Source organism: Ambystoma mexicanum, chromosome 6p (genome assembly GCF_040938575.1).
Source record: "Ambystoma mexicanum isolate Mex_15411 chromosome 6p, UKY_AmexF1_1, whole genome shotgun sequence".
Taxonomy (NCBI): Eukaryota; Metazoa; Chordata; class Amphibia; order Caudata; family Ambystomatidae; genus Ambystoma; species Ambystoma mexicanum.
Genome location: NC_090935.1, coordinates 540,383,501 through 540,410,141, shown reverse-complemented (window position 1 = coordinate 540,410,141; position 26,641 = coordinate 540,383,501). Strand labels below are relative to the sequence as shown.

At 51.8% G+C, this 26,641-nt stretch overlaps 1 protein-coding gene across 1 annotated transcript in view; it reads right to left on the bottom strand.

Moving 5' to 3' along the window:
- SHISAL2B (shisa like 2B) overlaps positions 1-26,641 on the bottom strand; it is a 371,262-nt gene that overhangs the window by 66,655 nt on the left and 277,966 nt on the right. Inside the window, exon 2 of the mRNA XM_069626542.1 lies at positions 10,439-10,596. Within this exon, the coding sequence (XP_069482643.1) occupies positions 10,439-10,596 (158 nt within the window). The remainder of the gene's footprint in view (positions 1-10,438; positions 10,597-26,641) is intronic.

Here is a 26,641-nt window from a genome sequence, read left to right as displayed (position 1 = left end):
TCCGTTCCTTACCCCCTGTCCATCCTCCTTAACGGAGCCCTCCTTCATTTCTCCACTGTAACACCAAACAGTGCCTAATATATCATGGCACTAATACACTAGTAAAATGGACACCCATAAATGATGTGACATCTGTTTGAAATATTTTAGCATCAGAAAGTACACAATTTTCTCATGTGCCCCTAATGAAATGCACATCAGAAGTGTCAGAAAATAAAATATAATCAAAGGTGCTAGACTAGTCCATGCAGCGGTGACTCTATGCCTAATCAATCAAACATTGACACCTTTACCAATGCCCATCCTCCAGAAACTCAGAGGAGACAAAGCCAGACAGGCTGCCACCAAGCGACTTGGACATGAAATCAAGCGAGTCAGAGCAGGAGGAGCCAGCTTCCCTTACCTAGCGGGCCTTCAATGGAACACCCTTCCATCATCCCTAAGAGCTGAAAACTCACACATTGGGGGTCATTCCGAGTATGGTGGTAGCCATGGAGCAATTAGCTTCATGGCTGCCTCCCATACCGGTACCGACTCCGGTTTGGTTCAATGGGGACTTACCGGTCCATTCCGACCCTGGAGGGACCGGTAAATCCCCATTGACCAAACCATTCCCCATTCCCATTTGAGCCCCAAATGGGGCTCAATGGCAATGGGGAGGGCGCAAATAACGGGCTCGCGAATGGCAAGCCCGTTATTTGCACCCTGGTCCCGTAACGGGACCCGTAAGGGGCGTGTGGTCTGACCAAAGTACCTTACGGGTCCCGTTATGGGCCCTTGGAATCGGGCGGTAGGGGATTACCGGCACCGGTCTCCTTACCGGTGCCCGGTATCCCCTACCGCCCGACTCGGAATGACCCCCATTGCCTTCCGCAGAGCAGTCAATACACTACTCTTCACCTAACCACACTCTACTTGTATGCAACGCTCTCAATATTGTCTGCTTATTTATAATGTATAATGTATGTATCTAATCTGTATGTACCCCGAAGTTCACTCAGATGCTTCATGTAACTAAGCTCATCACATGTAACAGCGCCCTGATGCCCAACGGCTGCTTGCGCTATATAAATAAACGCACAGTGGCAGCCTTCCCATCTCTTATAGCACTCATCATGCTCCCTAGCGAAAAGTGATGCTCAAAGTCTGAGCACTGCTTAGTGTACCTCACCATATAAGAACTCTGTTGAAAAGGAGGGGCGGTTATGTTATGTTACATGCTCTTCTATAGCACTAACAGCCCTTTGGATATTAGAGTGCTCTGTCACACGCCAAGTGGCTGTTGATCGTATCACACGTGGAAGTGTCGGAAGAAATAGAGATTTAAGGTGGTCTCTGAAGCTTCATATAGAGAGGTAAACCCTTCCAGAGTGCAGCCCTGGGCTAGATCACTTTTTACTCCAGGTGATAAAAGATTACATCTAGGAGCAGAGCATATAAAATTACTTTTACATTTTAAGAATCTACCTGAATTGAGATGTGTCCTTCTAGGCGAGAGCTATTTGGGGGCGGTTTTATGAAAACACGTAAGTGGATATCTCAAAATGTATTCTAGCGTGAAAGGGCAGTCAGTGGAGTTCATGTAAAATAGGAGCAACATGCGCGTTGCAGAGGGCATTAATGACTTTTCTTGCAATGTTATTTTGCAAGACCTGAAGTCTCTTAATTGACATTTGTGGCACTTACATAGCATTACAATTGTGTTTGGCTCCAATAGTGGCCCTGGTGATGGTCCTCATCTCAGTTTCACAAATGCATATTCTAATTTGCTTGAAAAGGTGACTGTAGTAACTGGTGCCACTTACAATGGAGTTCACCTGTTCTGTTGGATTGGAGTCATAAATGGTGCCCAGGGGCTTAATCCTAGGGGGATGTGCAAATCATGAGTTGCTCATGTAGGAGATATGATATGCTATTTTATTTGTATCGTGCTCATACACAAGTGTTTCAGAGAGCGATGAGGCAAGGGAGGGAAACAAGGAGGGATAAAACAGCGATCTTAGTAGGCCCAGTGACATTGAGAACGCGCAAGTGCAAGGGAGAGGGAAGGGGGAAAGTGCAAGGAAGAGGGGAGAAGTGGAAAGTGCTGAGCAAGGGATAAAACAACAAAAATTGATAGTGCCACCAGCGAGATGGCAAGTGCGAGGTAAAGGCGCAGACAAGGGGTGTCTGATAAGTGCAAGTAGGGGCACTGTAGGGTAACAGATACAGACCCACGTGCAGGGTTGCCAGGGGCAGTGCAGGTGTAAGGATGGGTGTTCAGGGACCTGGGCCTGAAAAACAGAGGGTAACCAGGAGCCTGTTGCCAAACAGATCAGATCAGCTATGGAGAGGAAGAGCGAAGGCAGAAGCAAAGAGGAAGGTCTTGAGGTGCTTCTGGATCCGGAGATGTTTCTCCTCAAGTTTCAGAGAGGCAGGGAGGCTGTTCCAGAGGGAGGCCACAGCCAAGGAAAGAGATCTACCACCAACTTGTTGCTTGGACAAGCAACTGACCTTGAGGGAGTTGGAGGAGCAAAGAGCTTGAGAAGGAAGAGGAGAGTTAAAGGTAGTGTGCACCCAGGACCCAGAAAGCCTTGTGGACAATGCAGAGGGTCTTAAATGTAATTTTTGCAGCCACTGGTAGCCAATTAAGAGATTTCGGGGCTGGGATATACGATCCCAGGACAAGTCTTGCAGTCCTGTTCTTGATGAGTTGTAGAGGGCGGAGAGTGGAAGCAGGTAGATTTAGGAAGAGGCTGTTGCAGTAATCCAGCCTAGAGAGAACCAGGGCTCGAGAGACAGTGAACTTCTGGGGAAAGGAGAGGAAAGGAAGAATACCTCTGAAGAGGTGCAGTTGGTAGTTAGACTTCTTAGAGATGTGAGGAGAAAAGGAGAGTGCGGAGTCGAAGATGACTGCAAGATGATAGCCTCGCAGGTAGGGTCAGGGAGAGGGCCAAAAGAGGCCAGCAAGAGAAAGAGAGACGGGAAAGGAGGGTGCAGGTGTGCTGATGAGGAGAATCTCTGTCTTACTGGCATTAAGGCAGAGATTGTTGGCGGCACACCACTCCTAGAAACCAGACAGACAGTCTGCGATGAGAGAAGGAGAAGAGGTGGCAGAGGGAAGCCTGAAAATGAGCTGAGTGTCATACGCATAGCATTGAAAGTTAGGGCAGAGAGCGGTAATTCGGTGAGCAAGGTGTGCCAGGTATTGGTTGAAGAGCCAGGGAGAGAGGTTAGACCCCTAGGGAACAACTCAGGTAGAGAGTGAGATAGAGGAAAGGAAAGACCCAAGTTGGACCTGGGTGTCAAGAATGGCACTCTGTCAAGAGTGGTACAGGGTACCCAAGTAGGGTTTGGGTGGCTGTGCTGAGGTAAGGTAGCAGATAAGCACACACAGCAGGAAGTTCAACAAGAAAGAAGAGTAGGAAACAGTAGCTGTGAGCCAAAAGGGGCAAAAGATACAAAGTTACAAACAAACTGGATTCCCTCTTGGGGTGTATGCTGAAATGGGAAAGAGTGTTCCACGAACCTTAGGAAACTCCAGCCTTCTGCACAGATTGCTATAACAGAGGCCCACGCTGTATGCTCATGGCTGGGAACAACAGCAGTGAGTGTCTGTAACACTGAAAACGCGACAAAGGAAGGGGCAGAAGTTGCCTGCCGGAAACCAACAGGCAAGCTCTGTACAAAGGGATTACATAAAACACATGAGGAGACAAGAACAGAAATATCCAGCGAAAAGGAAGTCAATGAGCAATCTAGCAGAAGGAAATGAAGGAAAGGCAGTTAGACTGAAATAGATAACCTAAGGTGGAGTACAGAGGACTCAAGGAAGAAAACAAGGAGCAGCAGTCAGGAAAACAGAAGGCTGCAAAGTAGGAAGCAGGTCTGCAGTCAAGAGTGGCACTAGGTGCAGGCAAACTGTATTGGACTGCGGAGGACTGTAGTAGGCTGAAAGGCAGGGAGTCCAGAAGAACAGGACAGAGAGAGATTAGTAGTAGGCGACAGACAGAGAGCCCAAAAGAATAGGGCCGCTAGGTAGGGAGCCCAGAGGAGCAGGGCTGTAGGCAGCGAAGAGGTGCAGGATGCAAGGTAGGGAGCCCAGGGAACAAGGGCTTGGAGACAGCAGAAGGTTGCAAGCTGCACGGTAGGGAGCCCAGAGGACAAGGGCTGTAGGCAGCCGGAGTGAGGCAGGCTGCAGGGCAGGGAGCCCAGAGGACAAGGAAGGTAGGCAGCCGGAGTGAGGCAGGCTGCAAGGCGGGCAGCAGAGGACTAGGACTGTAGGCAGTCGGAGTGAAGCAGGCTGCAGAGCAGGGAGCCCAGAGGACAAGGACGGTAGGCAGCCGGAGTGAGGCAGGCTGCAGGGCAGGTAGCCCAGAGGACAAGGATTGTAGGCAGCCGGAGTGAGGCAGGCTGCAAGGCGGGCTGCAGAGGACTAGGACTGTAGGCAGCCGGAGTGATGTAGGCTGCAGGGCAGGGAGCCCAGAGGACAAGGACTGTAGGCAGCCGGAGTGAGGCAGGCTGCAGGGCAAGGAGCCCAGAGGAGCAGGGCAGCAAGGAGTGAGCCCAGAGGAGCAGGGCCGCTGACTGTAGAGGGCTGCAGAGGACTGTAATAGGCTGAAAGGCAGGAAGCCAAGAGGACAAGGGCTGTAGGTAGAAGGCAGCAGAGCGTGATCGGCTGCAAGGCAGGGAGCCCGGAAAGGGCACTGGAACAAAACAGGATAATGCAGCAACAGGAACAGCATACAAAGTAAAGGGTCAAGGCAAACAGGAGCGGGGAGACTCAAGATGCAAGACACTGTGCTCCTGCAGGCAGCTGCTTATACACAGCCCTGCCCTGTTCTGAGGCAGGCTAATTGACAGCACCTGTAGCAGCACACATGAAGACAATCTGCCTCCTCCCTCTCTGGTCCTGAGCACGTGGAAGCAGCACTGGCCGCTAGGGCTTCTGGGGATTGTGGTCCCAATAACGATGAATGAAAATAGCCAGGAATTGAGGACTGCAGCCAGGTGCATTATGGTAAATGTAGTTAATTGAATAAAATAAGAAAGAACCAAAGTTGAGCAAATGGAAATAAAAGACCAAGGCATGAAAAGGAGTTGTTCAAGGAGTATTAGGAGGATAAATGAGTACCAAGTAGTCCATGATGGTTGCCAATGCGTGCGCCAGCGGCGCGGGCATGCCAGTATGCCCCTCTCCATGCCCCTCTCCAGGCCCCCTGAAGACTGAGTCTTATACCAAAAAGGCACATCATGAAGCACCAAAAACTGTTTAATGTTGCAAGGTGAGAGTCTTGAAGGGAGGAGACATTACCAATGTTTCGAACCTTTGAGGTATAATTCAGAAAAGACAACTTCTTAGGGACCAAAAACCCAACAGTGCGTTCATGAACTGAGGAACTGTGGAAATGTGCTGCAGACTCCATGGCATATATTGCTTTGAAAGAAGTGGTCTTTCTTAGGACTGGCAATGGTACAGTGCTGAAAGGTGGAACCAGAGATTCAGCTGAATTGGTTGCTCTAGGACGGTGGTCCAAATAGTCAGAAGCAGCAATGGCAACATGAAGATTTGCGACAGAGACTTCAGGAGTAACAAATGTTGCAGGAACACCATGAGTTGCAGGAAGATCAGGAATGGCAGTAGGAAGTTCAGATGCTGTAACAGCTGGAAGTATAGGTGTCACAGGAGCACCAGCCGACAGGGACGCAACTGAGACTGATGGTGTCGTGACTGGTAGTTTAGGTGCTGCAGAGGCACCAACAGTATCTACCGGAGCTGTAGCCTTAATAGGAGAACTTTTAACTGGCTTTGCAACAGGTACTGTCCTTGCAGGCAGAGAGGAAGGGGTTGCTTCGACTGCAGGTGGAGTGATCTGAGATGAGGCATCAGTAGCAGATTCAGGAGTACTAGCAGGGGGAGCAGCAGAGATTGGGCTAGCAGATCTTGTAACAAGTTGCATGGTGGATGTAGGACCAGGAAAGGGTAAGCCTTCCGAAGGCTGGCCTGCAAAGTCTTGTGTGCCCAAGTTGATACATGGATCTGGGGTATTGACAGTAGGCAAAGTTGGAATCCAGACAGGTACTGGGTATGTGTCAGGATCTGACTCCTGGTCAGGAGTGCCAATGTTCATAGAAGCAGAATACATCTCAGATCTGGTCACTTCAGTAGAGGCTGTAAGTGGGAGTAAAGGACTGACATCAAGGGCAAGAATGGAACAATACTTTGACTCAGCGGAATGTCCAGTCAGATGATTACACTTGATCTTTGGTGTAATGGCCGTGTGAGCGATCTGGCCCACTGGAGGAGTCCATTCTTCACTATCTGAACAACAGCCTGCGTTACTGTGGCTAGTAAGTGAATGAGCGGTGTCAAGCTTTAACTGGTATGCATATACCAAGTTCAGGTCTTCCAACTGCTCTGTATAAGTCTGTATCCTCTTCTGTGTTACCAGTATAGGCCTTAATCTGTTAAACTCTAAAGACAGAATGTCGGGTGTTGGACATAGTGTCAGATGGTCTGGTAAATTGTGTCCCTTAGCTAGATTCTTATAATGCAGATAGACAAATTCATCATAGAGGTGTTCGGTTTGTCTTTTAAGGCTTAAGAGTTGTTCTTGTAACAGGTATGTTCCATTAGCCTGTTCTACAGCTTCAGAATCTGGTGCAGCAGAAAATTCGGGTGTTGCAATAGGAAGACTGACCTTAGAGTTATCATGGTTAGTAGTTACCGGGGAAGCATTAAGACAACCGATGGTCAGTATTGGTCTTTTGTACCCAGGACCAGCTGCACTAACCTCAGGATACTGAATGCCTTGTCCGGTTAAATGAGTGTTTACAGCAGTCAGGGGAGGTTGTGTAGCTTGCCAAGCTGATCTTGAGCATATCACTTTGGCAACAGCGTACTCTGGTTGAGAGTCTGCCACAATGAGTGCAATATCCTTGGCTGAAGCAGTGTTACGACATTGGTCCTGAGACCGGGTAGCCTGGGATAAAGGAATACAAGGTTCGCGTACTGGCTGAATGTCGAATGTAGTGTCAGAAGAAATGCCAGAAACCGCATGAGTGTTTTCCACTGGTTTGGCTAACAAAATCTGCAGGAATTCATTTTCTTGCTGTAGCTCTTCTATAGATAGAGACTGCGGATCATAGTTGCAAATGTCATAGTAGTTACACATGGAAGGGTCAGCGAGCCAGTGAGTGTAGTACTGTGCTTGTAAACCTTTGTTTACTAGGGCGAGTCTGTCTTTTAAACTATGGTTTTTGTTTGCAGTCCTTAAGAAAACTTTAGATTTTTGCAGAGGTTTCTTGAACCGAAAAGAAAGCATCTTTGGTCTGTGTGTGCCCTTCCTGCCTATGGAAAAAGAATCTTTTTGGTCTTGAATTCTGTCAAGAATGGCACTCTGTCAAGAGTGGCACAGGGTACCCAAGTAGAGTTTGGGTGGCTGTGCTGAGGTAAGGTAGCAGATAAGCACACACAGCAGGAAGTTCAACAAGAAAGAAGAGTAGGAAACAGTAGCTGTGAGCCAAAAGGGGCAAAAGATACAAAGGTACAAACAAACTGGATTCCCTCTTGGGGTGTATGCTGAAATGGGAAAGAGTGTTCCACGAACCTTAGGAAACTCCAGCCTTCTGAACAGATTGCTATAACAGAGGCCCACGCTGTATGCTCATGGCTGGGAACAACAGCAGTGGGTGTCTGTAACACTGAAAACGCGACAAAGGAAGGGGCAGAGGTTGCCTGCCGGAAACCAACAGGCAAGCTCTGTACAAAGGGATTACATAAGACACATGAGAAGACAAGAACAGAAATATCCAGCGAAAAGGAAGTCAATGAGCAATCTAGCAGAAGGAAATGAAGGAAAGGCAGTTAGACTGAAATAGAAAACCTAAGGTGGAGTACAGCGGACTCAAGGAAGTGAACAAGGAGCAGCAGTCAGGAAAACAGAAGGCTGCAAAGTAGGAAGCAGGTCTGCAGTCAAGAGTGGCACTAGCTGCAGCCAAACTGTATTGGACTGCGGAGGACTGTAGTAGGCTGAAAGGCAGGGAGTCCAGAAGAACAGGACAGAGAGAGATTAGTAGTAGGCGACAGACAGAGAGCCCAAAAGAATAGGGCCGCTAGGTGGGGAGCCCAGAGGAGCAGGGCTGTAGGCAGCGAAGAGGTGCAGGCTGCAAGGTAGGGAGCCCAGGGAACAAGGGCTTGGAGACAGCAGAAGGTTGCAAGCTGCACGGTAGGGAGCCCAGAGGACAAGGGCTGTAGGCAGCCGGAGTGAGGCAGGCTGCAGGGCAGGGAGTCCAGAGGACAAGGACGGTAGGCAGCCGGAGTGAGGCAGGCTGCAGGGCAGGGAGCCCAGAGGACAAGGATTGTAGGCAGCCAGAGTGAGGCAGGCTGCAAGGCGGGCAGCAGAGGACTAGGACTGTAGGCAGCCGGAGTGAAGCAGGCTGCAGAGCAGGGAGCCCAGAGGACAAGGACGGTAGGCAGCCGGAGTGAGGCACGCTGCAGGACAGGTATCCCAGAGGACAAGGATTGTAGGCCAGCAAGGCAGGCTGCAGAGGACTAGGACTGTAGGCAGCCAGAGTGAGATAGGCTCCAGGGCAGGGAGCCCAGAGGACAAGTACTGTAGGCAGCTGGAGTGAGGCAGGCTGCAGGGCAAGGAGCCCAGAGGAGCAGGGCAGCAGGGAGTGAGCCCAGAGGAGCAGGGCCACTGACTGTAGAGGGCTGCAGAGGACTGTAATAGGCTGCAAGGCAGGAAGCCCAGAGGACAAGGGCTGTAGGTAGAAGGCAGAGGAGCATGATTGGCTGCAAGGCAGGGAGCCCGGAAAGGGCACTGGAACAAAACAGGATAATGCAGCAACAGGAACAGCATACCAAGTAAAGGGTCAAGGCAAACAGGAGCGGGGAGACTCAAGATGCAAGACACTGTGCTCCTGCAGGCAGCTGCTTATATACAGCCCTGCCCTGTTCTGAGGCAGGCTAATTGACAGCACCTGTAGCAGCACACCTGAAGACAATCTGCCTCCTCCCTCTCTGGTCCTGAGCAGGTGGAAGCAGCACTGGCCGCTAGGGCTTCTGGGGATTGTGGTCCCAATAACGATGAATGAGAATAGCCAGGAATTGAGGACTGCAGCCAGGTGCATTATGATAAATGTAGTTAATTGTAGTTAAGAAAGAACCAAAGTTGAGCAAATGGAAATAAAAGACCAAGGCGTGAAAAGGAGTTGTTCAAGGAGTATTAGGAGGATAAATGAGTACCAAATAGTCCATGATGGTTGCCAATGCGTCCGCCAGCGGCGCAGGCATGACACTGGGAGGGTCGATCAGAGTGGAAAGAGGTCAGCCAGGCCAGGGCCTGATCAATGATACCCAGGTTATCACGGAGATGGTTGAGCAGGATGGCATGGTTGACTGTGTCAAAGGCAGAAGAGAGATTGAGTATGATGAGGACAGAAGGGATGTTAAGAGTCGAGGTTGGAGAGTAGGTCTTCATGGATGTTCAGCAGAGCAGTGTCCACGCTTCTGGCAGCTCTGAAGCCAGATTGATGGTCATGGAGATAGGATGTCCTATACCAGTCCTAGTTTTCCTTTGAGATTTGGATATGGCTGCTTCAGTTATGCTATTTACAAACCCCCTTCTACTCCATCCACTGCTTTATGGCAGGGAACGTTTGTAGGAAATATTTGTTATTAGACAAAGGGTCAAAGTCAGATTAAAAAGCTTTTGTGACGTGTACTTAATAATGAAAACTGATATTCATATCAAACAAACGATCATGGATCGGTAGATGTTGAATAACATTGATGACAAAGGCAATCCTTAAGGTACAACGTAAAGAACAGGGGAAAGTTTGGTTGTTATGGGAGGGTCTGGTAATGCTTTGATTAACAGTCATTTTCGTTATTCTGAGACCTGCTGCTCCTCATCAAAGTCCTTGATTAGCTTCCTCTTATCGTACTTTGTGATGCTTCTTTGACCATCAAGGCATTGCTTGGGGATTACTAACAGGATTATGGGTACCTAATCATGCACTTTAAGCTCAGGGCAGTGAGTGAAGCTAATATGTTTGTTACATTTGGAGTATTAGCACGCTTACCTGTACCTGGACATTGCTCAACCTCCTGAAATAAGGATTGTGACCACCAAAGGTAGTACTCAGAATAATGAGGATTTCCAGTGAGTAATCAAAACATTATGCAAAAGTAAAGCAACGTCTTTAGCTGTAGCTGAAAGACAAGCAAAAAACAATGTTTCTCCTAATGCTAAGAGGGCACTTTTGTGCTAACTCAATTGAAACAAATTAGCACTGCTTTGCTTTCAATAATGCTTTCCTGTTCTCAACATTTTAAAATCATGCATGCACATTTATGTTCTATTTTTTAGGTTTTACCATTACAAAACAAAACAAAACACTCAAGTTTTATTTAAATATAAAATAGATTATGTGGTCTTTTATGGTAACTTACCTTCTTGAGTGGATGAAGAATCTACCTGTTGCATTTTCAGTCCAGAATCAAATTTCTGTGGCTTTGTGTAGAGAAATAAATAGCAAAGCACAAAGACACTGATGAGGAATGCAAGCAGAACCAGAGCAGCAATCGCCAATCCCACGAGGGCGCCTATGCTGAAAAAAAGAAATGACAAGATAATGTATTTGATCTGTTTTCCAATATAAATCGTATATATGCATGTTTCAATTTCCCAAACACGTTTCATTTCTTAAAAGTATATTTTTCTATTCCGAATTTATCAAATAGTATTTGTTCTGTGATGATGACAGGTGTTGAATTTTGGCTGCCTATTTGCCCATGGCGAAGAGCAACCAGTCAATCAGGTGGCTGGAAACACAGGCAGACTCTGTCAGTGAACAACCATGCTCTCCTGCCGCCCATGCACCTTTAAAAGGTGCCTCAATATTGCTGTTCCTTTGCCCCATCCAACCGTCGCCATCTATTATTATTCTCCTGGCCCCTCTCCAGGGGCGGATTTAGCGGTCGCTAGGCAGACAAACGGCGACCGGGCCCCTCCCCCCATTCCCTTCCTTCCCATTTGTTTTCACAGTCAGGCAGAGGCAGCAGCGCTCATGGGGCCCCGCGTGTTCTGTGTGAACACTGACTGAGCAATGAATCCATTAAAGTGGAGGGGCTGCCAAGTTCACTATGCATAGAAGTGCCCTAACTGCTCTTAATGAATGCGGGGGGGGGGGGGTGTCTCAAGTGATGCCAAAGAAATGCATAACTAACAGGTTTGCGATGTGCCCTCTTGTGAATAGGCAGTTGGTGGTCTCCCACCATTTACAAGGGCCCATTATCTCCACCTGAGCAGCAGTTGCCTCCCCATAGCCAGGCCTTTCCCCCTGGTGAGAATTTCTACTCTGGGTGTCAATGGGTGGCGGGGCAAATACACAACCCTTCCATGCCCAGAAGGAACTTTAAACAAAAGGCATCACGTAAGATGATGGCCATTTGCTGTTTTTCCATTTCACCTCCCAGTTTATTCCAAGTAGACCAAACACATCATGGGCTAGACGTGAATAAATTAACACATTCCCGCAATAAAGCCAACATTATAAAAAATTGCTTTTGTTCCTAAAGTTTGCCATTCCGCACTCGTGATCACAATTAACTTCGCTCACCCTAAGATCTGCCTCTATGACCAACCCATCTTGGGCCCTTTATCACGTGCTGCCCACGGGGCCCTTTGTCTTAAATCTGCCACTGCCCCTCTCCTCGCCACCAGCCACCATGACATCCCTCATCCCATCCCTCCCAGCCCCACTGCCTTATTTGCTGACTAGGGGGCGTACTCCTCTCACTGCTGCTCTCGGCAGCCATCAACGCCACCAGGGTGGCACCGTGTTTTTGTTGCTATATGTGTAGAGCTCATCTCCAGTACAAACAGAAAATGTAACAGAATTCACACAGCAGAGGGAGCCTCTGGGCTGCGAATAGCCATCACCCCTCTGTTTGGGGATATATATGGTCGCTAACGGCCATGCCATGAGTCCATGCCAAAGCCCTTGCTTCACTTAGGCCTAATTTAGAATTGGGCTGGTGGTCTACCAGGACACCTGTACGAACGTTGGTGTGATAGATATAGTTGCTGCACAGGGAAACCAACAATGGCAGCAGTGCTGCACGTTTCCATCGTGGGTCCAACAATAGGTTTTTAGCTTCGATGATTCGGCAACCTTTGGATCTCTAGATCTTTTGGACTATGTAAAGACTGGAGGGGGTATCTGTACTTCTGCCCTCGATATGGTTGGGGTAGAGGCACAAAGCACCCCAGCCAAGGTTCTGTATATGGTAGCTATGGACGAGTAAAGAAAGGCTCTCAGGAGTTTTTCCAAGCCTCAACAAAGGAATGTCCACCCACAATTTTAGGTGATAACACAGCTTCTTTAAATAATATAAGGTTCAGATAAATATTACATGGTCACGGTAGTGGCCATGTAGTTATGGTTAAGTTGCTGTTTCCATAGGAAGAGCACTTTTCGGGTGGCTCATAACTTCGCTCTCCCTGGACGGATCCTCACCAAACTTTGCAAAAAAAGTATTTGGGTCACTCTGAATTTTTTTGCAAAGTTTGGTGAGGATTCGTCCAGGGGGGGCAAAGTTATAGGGGGGGTCCCAAAACTTTTTTTTTTCCCATAGACTGAATGGGAAACATTTTTGCTCGCGCCTACAGCCCAAACCGCTGGACGGATTTCCACCAAATTTGAACCAGGAGCAGCGGCTTGGTCCCGAAAGCGTGCTTTTGCAAATTTGGTGAAAATCCGTCCAGTAGTTTTTTTTAAAATGACCAAAAAGTAGGTAAAAAAAAATTAGTGATATCTGTGTTCGGTTCGCGGACACACTTCCCTGTTCGCTCCGCGGACAGTGTCCTGATTGGCCAATCGTCTTGCGTGATGTTCGCGGACATGCAACGTGTTCGCTGATTGGACGGCGTGGAGCGTGAAGTGCGTCAGATTTTTCGGTAGCGCCCGCCATCTTGGATTCGCGGACGTCCGCGGACAGCGCGGTGAAACTCTGTTCAAAATGTGTATTTTGTAGAGTGTGTTGGTGTGTAGGAGTGTTTGGGGAGGGTGGGAGTGTATGAGATAGGATGAAAGTTGTGTTTTTTATGTGTTAGACGTTCTTTTTGTGTTCGATTTGTTTGCGGACATCACGGGTGTTCTGAAATGTTCTAAATAAACTGACTAGGGGGTGTTCTAAGGACTCAATATGTGTCCGTTTTGTTCGCAAGCAAAGTGAAACTGTTCTAAGAACACTTGCGGTGTCCGGGGAGTGTTCGTAGGGGGTGTCCTGAGGACGCTGTCCGTATTGTTCTCTGTCAAGTTGAATGTGTTCTAAGAACACCCGCGGTGTCCTGAAATGTTCGCAAATAAACAAAATGGGTGTGTTCTGAAGACGCTTCTAGGAACACTCGCGGTGTCCGGGGAGTGTTCGTAGGGGGGTGTCCTGAGGACGCTGTCCGTATTGTTCTCTGTCAAGTTGAATGTGTCCTAAGAACACTTGCGGTGTCCTGAAATGTTCGCAAATAAACAAAATGGGGGTGTTCTGAAGACGCTTCTAAGAACACTCGCGGTGTCCGGGGAGTGTTCGTAGGGGGTGTGCTGAGGACGCTGTCCGTATTGTTCTCTGTCAAGTTGAATGTGTCCTAAGAACACTCGCGGTGTCCTGAAATGTTCGGAAATAAACAAGATGGTGGTGTTCTGAAGACACTTCGAAGAACACTCGCGGTGTCCAGGGAGTGTTCGTAGGGGGTGTCCTGAGGACGCTGTCCGTATTGTTCTCTGTCAAGTTGAATGTGTCCTAAGAACACTCGCGGTGTCCTGAAATGTTCGCAAATAAACAAGATGGTGGTGTTCTGAAGAAGCTTCTAAGAACACTCCCGGTGTCCTGGAATGTTCGTAGGGGGTGTCCTGAGGACGCTGTCCGTATTGTTCTCTTTGAAGTTGAATGTGTCCTAAGAACACTCGCGGTGTCCTGAAATGTTCGCAAATAAACAAGATGGTGGTGTTCTGAAGACGCTTCTAAGAACACTCGCGGTGTCCGGGGAGTGTTCGTAGGGGGTGTCCTGAGGACGCTGTCCGTATTGTTCTCTGTCAAGTTGAATGTGTTCTAAGAACACCTGCGGTGTCCTGAAATGTTCGCAAATAAACAAAATGGGGGTGTTCTGAAGACATTTTTGAGAACACTCCCGTGTCCTGGAATGTTCGTAGGGGGTGTCCTTAGGACGCTGTCCGTATTGTTCGTTGTTAAGTTGAAAGTGTTCTAAGAACTATCGCGTTGTTCTGAAATGTTCGTAGGGGGTGTCCTGAAAACAGTGTCCGTATTGTTCGCTGGCAAGTTCAAAGTGCTCTAAGAACACTCACATTGTTCGCGGACATTAAAAGTTTCCCATAGATCATAGTTGAAATGTTTAACTCTATGGATGTGATATGCTGCGGTGGTTGTTGCCAGGGCAACAACCACCGCAGCATATCACATTCATATTTGCTTATAACTTTGGGTGAAAAACAAATGTATAAGGAACAAAGGTATTAGATACTATGGATGTGATATGCTGCTATGGTTGTCCTTATTATTGTATACTTACTGTTTGGTCTAGTAATGGGAGTGCATGTTTTTCTTCTTCATTTCTGTGATAAAAGAAAATAGCATGTTAGTATTAGTATTTTGTAATGACTTATTACATTGTATAAGCAATATACTTTTCTTTTTTTTCGACCCTCATATTTAGTAGAGTACAAATCAGAGTACTGTGCAATTTGCTCAGTTTCTGTATTTGTTGCTAAAATCATTGGGTCTGTGGGAGAAAAAAAAATCCATGTTGGATTAAAAAAAAACCTTTTTCTGTTATGCTACAGTTTATTTGTTTGTTTGTTTTCAGTGTTCACTTGTTGTTTCTGGCTAATGCTTTATACTTTGCTTTGTTGTATTTTTTTTGGAGCAGTAACAGATTCTTCATTTGTTTTGATATTATAAAAGTTTGGAGCAGTTAGATACCAATTGGCGTATTCTAACTGTATTTTGTGGCCTAATTTAGTGGTATTCATTTATCTGATTAGTTGTTGTAGAATCTTTGAGCTGTTAGATAGATTTTGGAGTATTCTAACAGTTTATATTATTTTAACACAAATGTATAATTTTGGGACAGTTAGATACCAATTGGCGTATTCTAACTGTATTTTGTGGTCTAATTTAGTGGTATTCATTTATCTGATTAGTTGTTGTAGAATCTTTGAGCAGTTAGATAGCTTTTGGAGTATTCTAACAGTTTATATTTTTTAACACAACTTTACTTAAAGGTTTAAATACAGTTTATTTATCAAATTTTGGTTTTAAGAACATGAAATAAGCGTTTGTAAGATTTGCTGGTAATCTCTGCTTTAGAGTAATGGTACTATCATTACATTCAAACCATCCACATTTCTTTTTTATATATGCAGTGTAGTGCCCTGAATTGGTTGTGGCTCCTGCGTGGTAGATTATACCTATTGTTGTGAAGGTTTTCTTACCAAGTGATATTTCACCATGTGTGAATCCAGTCAGCTTGCAGTTGTTTTTGGTACCATCTGCATTGTAACGTAGAAGCATTAGTATTACGTATTTACTATGTGTTTGTATTACTAACGTGGAGCGATTATCTGAATTGCAGGTAGAGCATAATCTACCATGGTTTGCATTTTGTACAAGTTGCTGAAATGGAATGGATTCACAATTTGGTATTGATATATATATGAAGCGTTCATTGGGGATTTCTTCTTGTGTCACATTGTTGCAGAGAGTGCATGTATGTTTCCACATGTATGAAATCTGAAAGATTTCATTTATAGGTTTGTTTTTGTTTTCCAGTACTTGTAGTAAGTACATTAGAAATTCTTGTGGATCTTCCTGTGAGTTTATAGTGAATTTCACCATTCCAGCACAGTAGTCCAATTGTCGTCTTATTCCAAAAACACTCTCAGGGTAATTCATAGAATTTCGCAGAAAAGTGTCGCAAGCGGCTGGCGCAGAGTGTCCGCGTGCGATTGACTGCGCCAGGCACGTGCGCTAAAACCGATTTCCGCGCACAGCGTATTCATGGATTTTAGGCTCCCAAACCAGCCGTGGCGCAGAGTATCGCAGCGACCCTGCAGCAGCGCCAGTAACGCCCCCAAGAACGCCCTCGCGCAAGGAAAAGCCATCAAAATCGCTAAATCATCGCAAAGGGCTGCGCTAACCCTGGACCAGTTTACAGGGCTGCCAAACAAGGAACGCAAAGCGGGTAACGTGCATATCAGGGGTACGCGTGAAGTTATACACGCGATTAGCCAGGGTACGTGTATTACAGGGGTACGCGGGAAGTATAACACGCGATTGGCCAGGGTACGTGTATTACAGGGGTATGCGGGAAGTTTAACATGCGATTAGCTGGGGTACGTGTATTACAGGGGTACGCGGGAAGTTTAACACGCGATTAGCCAGGGTACGTGTATTACAGGGGTACGCGGGAAGTTTAACACGCGATTGGCCAGGGTACGTGTATTACAGGGGTATGCGGGAAGTTTTACATGCGATCAGCCAGGGTACGTGTATTACAGGGGTACGCGGGAAGTTTAACACGAGATTGCCCAGGGTACGTGTATTACAGGGGTAGGCGGGAAGTTTCACACGCGATTAGCCAGGGCACGTGTATCACAGGGGTACGCGGGAATTATCACATGCGATTTGGCTGTGTACGTGTATTACAGGGGTACACGGGAAGTTTTACATGCGATTCGGCTGGGTACGTGTATTACAGTGATGCGATTTGGCCAGGTACGTGTATTACAGGGGTGCGCAGGAATTATCACACGCGATTTGGCTGGGTACGTGTATTACAGGGGTGCGTGGGAATCATCACACGCGATTTGGCTGGGTACGTGTATTACAGGGGTGCGTGGGAAGTCACACGCGATTAGGCTGGGTGGGTCCTCACAGGTGTTCCCTGTACACCCTCCACGGCCCCTGCAGGCAGCCTACAAAACAGGGGACTACCCTGCACACCTGCTCATGTCCCCCTGCACCCCCACCCCCCAGCAGTGCAGGGGCAGCCTCCACCAGGCCCCCACTCATGTCTCCCACCACCCCCACCCTCCCGCCACCAGGGGCAGCCTCCACCAGGCCCCCACCCATGTCTCCCACCACCCCCACCCTCCCGCCACCAGGGGCAGCCTCCACCAGGCCCCCACCCATGCCTCCCACCACCCCCAACCCCCAGCAGTGCAGGGGCAGCCTCCACCAGGCCCCCACCCATGCCTCCCACCACCCCCAACCCCCAGCAGTGCAGGGGCAGCCTCCACCAGGCCCCCACCCATGTCTCCCACCACCCCCACCCCCCCGCCACCAGGGGCAGCCTCCACCAGGCCCCCACCCATGCCTCCCACCACCCCCAACCCCCAGCAGTGCAGGGGCAGCCTCCACCAGGCCCCCACCCATGCCTCCCACCACCCCCAACCCCCAGCAGTGCAGGGGCAGCCTCCACCAGGCCCCCACCCATGTCTCCCACCACCCCCACCCCCCCGCCACCAGGGGCAGCCTCCACCAGGCCCCCACCCATGCCTCCCACCACCCCCAACACCCAGCAGTGCACGGGCAGCCTCCACCAGGCCCCCACCCATGTCTCCCACCACCCCCACCCCCCCGCCACCAGGGGCAGCCTCCACCAGGCCCCCACCCATGCCTCCCACCACCCCCAACCCCCAGCAGTGCAGGGGCAGCCTCCACCAGGCCCCCACCCATGCCCCCCACCACCCCCACCCCCCCGCCACCAGGGGCAGCCTCCACCAGGCCCCCACTCATGTCTCCCACCACCCCCACCCTCCCGCCACCAGGGGCAGCCTCCACCAGGCCCCCACCCATGCCTCCCACCACCCCCAACCCCCAGCAGTGCAGGGGCAGCCTCCACCAGGCCCCCACCCATGTCTCCCACCACCCCCACCCCCCGCCACCAGGGGCAGCCTCCACCAGGCCCCCACCCATGCCTCCCACCACCCCCAACCCCCAGCAGTGCACGGGCAGCCTCCACCAGGCCCCCACCCATGTCTCCCACCACCCCCACCCCCCCGCCACCAGGGGCAGCCTCCACCAGGCCCCCACCCATGCCTCCCACCACCCCCAACCCCCAGCAGTGCACGGGCAGCCTCCACCAGGCCCCCACCCATGCCCCCCACCACCCCCACCCCCCCGCCACCAGGGGCAGCCTCCACCAGGCCCCCACTCATGTCTCCCACCACCCCCACCCTCCCGCCACCAGGGGCAGCCTCCACCAGGCCCCCACCCATGCCTCCCACCACCCCCAACCCCCAGCAGTGCAGGGGCAGCCTCCACCAGGCCCCCACCCATGCCTCCCACCACCCCCAACCCCCAGCAGTGCAGGGGCAGCCTCCACCAGGCCCCCACCCATGTCTCCCACCACCCCCACCCCCCCGCCACCAGGGGCACTCTCCACCAGGCCCTCACCCATGTCTCCCACCACCCCCACCCCCCCGCCACCAGGGGCAGCCTCCACCAGGCCCCCACTCATGTCTCCCACCACCCCCAGCCCCCACCATCCAGGGGCACCCTCCACCAGGCCCCCACTCATGTCTCCCACCACCCCCACCCCCCAGCAGTGCAGGGGCAGCCTCCACCAGGCCCCCACCCATGTCTCCCACCACCCCCACCCCCCCGCCACCAGGGGCACCCTCCACCAGGCCCCCACCCATGTCTCCCACCACCCCCACCCCCCCCGCCACCAGGGGCAGCCTCCACCAGGCCCCCACCCATGCCTCCCACCACCCCCAACCCCCAGCAGTGCAGGGGCAGCCTCCACCAGGCCCCCACTCATGTCTCCCACCACCCCCACCCCCCCGCCACCAGGGGCAGCCTCCACCAGGCCCCCACCCATGCCTCCCACCACCCCCAACCCCCAGCAGTGCAGGGGCAGCCTCCACCAGGCCCCCACCCATGTCTCCCACCACCCCGACCCCCCCGCCACCAGGGGCACCCTCCACCAGGCCCCCACCCATGTCTCCCACCACCCCCACCCCCCCCGCCACCAGGGGCAGCCTCCACCAGGCCCCCACTCATGTCTCCCACCACCCCCAGCCCCCACCATCCAGGGGCACCCTCCACCAGGCCCCCACTCATGTCTCCCACCACCCCCACCCTCCCGCCACCAGGGGCACCCTCCACCAGGCCCCCACTCATGTCTCCCACCACCCCCACCCTCCCGCCACCAGGGGCAGCCTCCACCAGGCCCCCACTCATGTCTCCCACCACCCCCACCCTCCCGCCACCAGGGGCAGCCTCCACCAGGCCCCCACCCATGCCTCCCACCACCCCCAACCCCCAGCAGTGCAGGGGCAGCCTCCACCAGGCCCCCACCCATGTCTCCCACCACCACCACCCCCCCGCCACCAGGGGCAGCCTCCACCAGGCCCCCACCCATGTCTCCCACCACCCCCACCAGTGCAGGGGCACCCTCCACCAGGCCCCCACCCATGTCTCCCAACACCCCCACCCACCAGCACTGTGGGGCACGTGGCCAGCAGGCAGTCAGGCAGCAGCAGATGGCAGGTGGGAGCGTGCTCAGGGCTCTGGGGGGCAGTAATTTGGCCTCCTGGCCAGGAGCGTGGTCTCTCGTGTGTGAACGCGTGGACAGCCTGATAGGGAGTGAAATCCCACACGTCAGCAAAGGCCCTTAGCGCGTAAACCCGTCAACAGCATATGCGCGCCTATAGTCACCTGCACGTGCAGGAAATTGTTGCGTGACACGTCCCAGTGTCAAAGCGTGTGATTGGTGAAAATGGATCTACACGCAGAAGTGACAAAGCGTGTGATTGGTGAAAATGGATCTACACGCAGAAGTGACAAAGCGTGTGATTGGTGAAAATGGATCTACACGCAGAAGTGACAAAGCGTGTGATTGGTGAAAATGGATCTACACGCAGGAGTGACAAAGCGTGTGATTGGTGAACGTACACGCCGCGTAAGTGACGCTGTACGTGTGGGCCTGTATATAAGGTACATGTAGAACACCATTTCCTTGTACGTGCTTTTCGTGGAGAGCGAGTGGGTGAATTCTGTACTTCTTGTCGTTTCACACGCGATTTACTTCACGGCGTTTCCAGTTCGTATTCCCTGTTACCTCTGACAGCTTTTTCTCTTTTTTCTCTTTTACTGGTTTACCTGGGCCTGTTCCCTCAAACAGTGTCCCCTTCTACTGTTGTCCTGTCTTCTCAGACAGCGTACACATCTTCTTTTGGCGGGGGTTTAGCCAGCCAAACGCGCTCATTTTTCACGCTCTTTTACCTGGCAGACGGTGAGTCACGCACGTATCCAACTTCTGTGCTTGCCCCGTGTGTAGCCTACCCCTTCAGAGGTCATTCTAGGCTGCGTGTGACACGCATACGTTCATTCTTGTGTTACTGGGTGCCACAGCGTAGTGCAGGTTTTTCTTTCTGCACACGTGGTCTAGGAGGGGTTGCGTGCACGTCATCTCCCTTTTTTGGGCCTCCTGTGCGTTGCGTGACCCGTCATCTTTCCCCAGGGGTTACAATCAGCCGTGCTAGAGCACTAGGGTACAATTACCATCTGGTACCCAACCCCTTTGACCCCCAATTGCCCAGGACAATTGTCTACAGCCACTCCCATACGCACATTAATATCAGTGCCATGGCTGGGAGGCGAGGATTCCGTAAGGGTGGCAAAGGTGGAAGAGCCACAAGTGGTGGCCGTGGTGGATCCGGTAGGGGACGTGGTCGTAACTTGCAGGGTGAGCCTGTCCCCCCATGTGTGGAGGACCAGTCAAGGGCACCCATCATCCCCCCCCTCCCCCTCCTCCCCCCCTCCCCCCCTCCCGTTGAGGCTGAAGTGGCTGACACCATCCATGCTCAGCCCTTGTTGGACCAGCCCATTGTGGCACCAGACCTGGCTGACTCCATGGCTGACTTCCAGGTCAGCAGGGCTACGACACGTGCGCTGGTGCACGTTGATGCCATCATGCCACGTGGATCTGGGGCAGCAAGGTCATCTGCTGCACCAAGGAGGCAGGGCGGAGAGGCTGCAGGGGCAGCTGCGGCTCCATCCACCCCAGCCCTCACACACCCAGCCAGGACAGTGTCGGTCCTAGTCCATGCTGCTGACATTCCCCCTGACACCATCACACTAGAGCCAATGCCTGCACCAACTCCCATGCTGAGTGTGCAATCCCACACTCCTGATACAGAGTCCACCAGGGCTCCTGCCCCTAGTGTCCAGAGCGGCGCAGGACACTCAGGATCACCACCACCTTCCAAGCGGAATAGGAAGAGTGCTCGTACGGCACAGGCTGATGCCCCAGACACGGCTACACAGTCCGGCCCGTCCAGGAAGCCCAGCTTCACGGATGACGAACTGAATGCACTTGTCGGGTATGTGTCCGGACATGACAACGAGATGGTCATTGTTGCAGGATCCAAGACCACACCTGCACAACGCCAGGCACACTGGCAGACCGTTGCGGACATCGTAAGTGCCCTTGGAATCGTGAGGCGCACAGCCAATGATTGCTATAAGCGCTGGAATGACCTAAAGCGCAGGGCAAAGAGTAAGCTGGCCTCAAGTCATGCCGCAACTCTAGTGACTGGAGGTGGGTCTCCAGTAGTAGACATGGAACTCACTCCACATGAGTCAGTCGCTGGGACCTACGTCACGGAGGAACAGATCCAAGGCGTGGGAGATCTGGCTGATTACGAGGCATTGTCCGGTGAGTGCACATGCATGTGTGTGTCATCCATGTGCATGGTGTGTGTGTGAGGGCTTCTGTTCGGGTGCCAGGTGAGAGTGTGTGCGCCTGAGTCGTATGGGTCAGCCATGTGCTTCATGCAATCCTTCCTGCGCAGCTGCATTTGGCCATAGCAGTATCCCTTCTGCCAACAGTAGAAATCTAGCACAACTGCACGCCAGTTGCCCTTGAAGTGTCACCTTGACACAACATATTTGCTTCTTTTTCACTGTTCATTCAGTCAGTTTGTTTGCATTCCACCACTTTCACTAGGCATGTCGCTGTCCACTAGTCACATGTCTGACATGGGTATGGTAAAGTGGAGTGACTTTGTTACCTGGATATCATTTGTACACACATGTCCCTGTGCAATTTGACCATTTCAGACTGGCAGCTCCAGGTGAAAAATCTGACCTGTTAGAATTAGAAAAGCTATTACATGCGGGAACTGGACTGAATGAATAGGTGCTGCCCTCCTCTCCATCTTCACTCAATAGCAATGGTACATGCCATCTGTGTGATGGCATGTGTGTTTCACCTGCCAATCACAGGCCAATGTGTGATGCCACTGCCAGGCAGCATGCAGAAAATGTTTTCATCTTCCATCTTGGTGTCATCAGTGTGTGCCATTTGCCTGCACTTCATACGCAGTGAGGGTGCATGCATGGGAGGGTTTTAGTCATGTGGGACATGTGTCAATCAAGTACTGGTTCTCTTGCTTCTCAGCCCTCAATGTGTGCCATGGTGCTAATGCCTGTTTCCATGTCTTTGTTTTCATGTCTTTGCAGGGGAAGACGCACCTGATACTGCTGGGGTTGTGGAGATGGTGCAGACCCAGGAGGTGTCCCAGGGCCGACCAACCACCAGTGAGGGACGTGGTGTGGTGGTGGGGGAGAACCCACAAGTGCTGCAGGTCGTGCTCTCAAGGGGTGTCTCTGGCTGTACCTCCCCCGAGCTGTACTCAGGTGTTGATTCGGATGAGACCTACGTGCCGTCGCAGGTGAGTGTTCCAGGGAGGGATTCTGTTCTGTCTCACCCACCTGCACCAGGGTCAGTACCCTCCATGGGGATGTCAGTGTTGGCAGCTACGCCTTCGGTGGTTACGGATGCAGGGTCACACTCCGCGACATCTGATCCTGTTCCTGGGCCAGCAGATCAGAGGGGGAATGCAGTCCTGCAGCCTCAGGCAGTGCCGGCACAGCAAGGCGCAGTTCGCCTTGCCCCAGACAGGTGTGGTGCCCGCCGACGTGGTGGCCGTACGCCACCCGGCAATACCGCATGGGAGCAATCCATTTACGGTATGGCTACCCAACAGGCTGCATCATCCGAGATGATGGCTCAGGCCATGGATAGGGTGGCCACTTCCATTGTCCCCCCAGAAAGGCTGATGGAGCGACTAGAGCAGGCAACCGACTCCATCTGCCAGTCACACAGGGAGGACATGTTGGGGTCCAACAGGGACAGGCGGGCGGCACTGGCGACTCTGCAGGAGGCCATCTCCATTGAGTCCCAGGGCCACAGGGAAGCCCTGAGGCAGGAGCTCCTTCACCTCAGGACGACTCTTGTTGAGCTTGAGGCTTCAACACACCAAAGGACAGAACAGCAGCTGGAGCGTCTCACCCGTACGCTCTCAGCTGAGATGCAGGCAACGAGGGCGGAGGTCCGGGCATCCCGTGAGTTGTTGCATGGGGACCTCCGCACACTCATCCTCCAGAACCAGACCTACCACACCCGCATGCTTGCAGCCATGGAGGAGCAGACTAGGGCCTTGCGTGGGCTGCCTCCCATAGTGCAACCACCTCCGGATGCAGCTGCACAGGGTGATAATAGCGACAGCAGTGATACTCCCACAATAGGGTAGCCGTGTGGGCCATGAGCCCATGGAGGTGTTTTATCTTCCCAGGATCCACGCAGGTGGGTTCTGGTGTGCATCCTGTCCTCGGACCTCCTGGGTGGCCTCCCCAACCCCCCCGGGCCCATCAATGGCCATTTTTGATTGTTTCTTATTTTTATTTTTATTTTGATTTCTTTTATTCCCAATTTTTTGGGGACGATCTGTTGGCTTCGATCTGTTGGCTTCGATCTGTTGGCTTCGATCTGTTGGCTTCCGTGGTTCCTGTGGGCATACGCTGCATTGTGGCTGGGCACATGCAGGCTTGTAATGTATTTGGTTCAGATGCTTGGGTTTGAGTCACACACACCCCTCCTGCTTCCCGTTTCCATGGGCTTGCAAAGGGTGTGCCCAAGTGACAGTGAATTACATAGTGACGTTGGACTCCCATGAGCTGTGTGGCCAGTCTGTAGTCAATACTGTGTATACATTCATAGCGCATATTGCTGTTGTGTTGTACACTGCATGTTGCATTGATGTGTAACTCTTCTTCTGTGTCTACCTCCCAATTTGCAGGTCCCTTCCTCATGTCCACACAAGGACCTCTAGTCTGGAGATGGGGACCATGTTGGCAGCAGTGCACCTACAACTCTACATGGCGACAACACTGCACAGTTGGTAGTGGTGGGAGTGCAGGCATTTCCAGGTGGTGAGACTACTAATATGTAACATTTGTGATGTCATGTTAATGGTACTACGTGCTCAAGTATGTTGTTGGTCCGGCATTGCTGTGAGCATTTCAGGTGTTGCAGGTTTCTAATAGTGCCACTGTACATAGTGAGACTGATGTCATGTTGTGGGGATTACTTTGTTTACCTGCAATTAGCATGACATGGCACGGTGTGTCGTGTGGCGGTGCTGGGGTTGGGTTGGCTGACATGGCACTGTCCTCTTGTTGCATTTTGCAAGTGGGTATTCATTTTAGCTGCTTCAATGTGTAACTTCACAAAACTGCATTGGTGGTGTCTGTGTGGGTAGGGATGCACACATTGTGACACTTCCAGGTGAACAATCTCAGGCTGACATGGTATTCCCGGTTCATTCTCCAGACATTCAGGATCAGTGTCAGGTTGAGTCATCATTGATTGTCAGATGGAATGTGCCAGGGCAGTGTGCACTCCACAGGGGTGTGATTTCTATGTGAAGTAATTAGCCACTAGCTGTGTACGGGCTGCCTCCCCTCGTGCCCTTTCCCCTCCCATGCGCAGCGGCTGTGCATGTGGTTGGGGATGTGGGGCCACCACCATGTCCACGGCCAGGCCCCGGCGTGTTGCAACGTTGTGCAGGACACATGCTGCCACTATGATCCTGCACACTACTGGGGGAGCGTATAACAGCTGCCCGCCAGAACGGTCAAGGGAGCGAAAGCGTGACTTTAGCACTCCGAATGTGCGCTCCACTATGCCCCTGGTTGTAATGTGGGCTGTGTTATATCTTACCTGGGGTGGCGTGGTGGGGTTCCGAATTGGCGTCATCATGTGGGGGCTGAGAGGGTAGGCACTGTCCCCTGTGGAGGTGGTGATTGGTATCATTGGTGGGGTTGTGACCTTGCTCAGTATCCAACATGCATGCATGTGCAGTGGCATACATACTCACCAAGCAGCCATGTATCGCCATGCCGCCCAGCATCTATGTCCCGGCATAGGGTGGACATTCGGTAAATGAAGCTGTCGTGGGTGGACCCGGGATAGTTGGCATATACTGAGGTGATGATTCCCTTGGCATTACATACTACCTGCACGTTGATGGAATGCCAGTGCTTGCGGTTCCTATAGATGTGCTCTGATGCCCTGGGGGAACGTAGAGCCACATGGGTGCAGTCGATGGCACCTAGCACTTTGGGGAATCGTGCCACTCCGTAAAAATCCAGGGCGGCAGCATGCCTTTCTGCAGGTGTTCTGGGCAGGTATATGTGCCTGCGGACTGATGGGCGTGCAGTCATGATGTTCAAGACCTGGTGTAGGCAGCGTGACTGGGTGGCCTGTGACACCCCACCCACTATGGCACTTGTCCGCTGAAATGATCCAGTGGCTAAGAAGTGCAGTACATTGAGGACCTTCTCCAGGGGGCTGAGTGCTTGGGAGCACAGGGTGGGTGATGTGAGGTCATCCTCCCACTCAGTCACCAGGTCCAGTATGATGTGTGGTGGAAACCTGTACCTCCCATACACCTGGTCATCAGGCATCCCGAAAAGGCTGGTTCTGGGTGTGAATATTCTGGCCCTGACTATCCTCCTCCTCCTCCTTTGGTAGCCCACTGCCACTGCTGCTAGGAACGGTATGTTCATCCTGGCGTCTGAGCTTGTTATTGTTAAAGTCCGCAATTTTATGCTTTGCGCGTGTTCTAGGCGAGCGTGTGACCCGCGCACCCCTGGAATCCAGTTCCCAGTCCAATAGCGTGTGGAAATTCACACGCACCACGGGATACAGCGTGTGACCCGCGCACCCCTGGAATCCAGTTCCCAGTCCAATAGTGTGTGGAAATTCACACGCACCACGGGATACAGGTTCGCTGACGTACTTGCGTGTGTAAGTGGCCGCGCACCCATTAAATACACGTACATAGGCCAATCGCGTGTACGCGCACTTTTGTCCAATTACACGCAATGAAATACACGTACATAGGCCAATCACGCGATGACACTCTGACGTGCAGTATTTCCACGTGTGTTCCGTCATCACGTGCTGAGTGGGGAACGCCCGTGCGGGTCACGTCAGACGCGCTTACGCGCTGAGGGACTCTGGTCCAATAGAATCGCGTATGCGTGCTGACGCGCTTACGCGCTAAGGGCCTTTCCTCGGATTTCACGCTGACGTGCAGGATTTTCACGTGCCAAATCACTCCGTATCAAGCTGGCCACCCGAAAACACACGGAACACCACGCTCCTGCCCAGAAGGCCGAGTTACTGCCCCCCAGTGCCCCGAGCAGCCTCCCACGTGCTATCTGCTGCTGCCTGCCTGCCTGCCTGCCTGCCTGCTGCCACCGTGCCCTGCCATTTGGTGC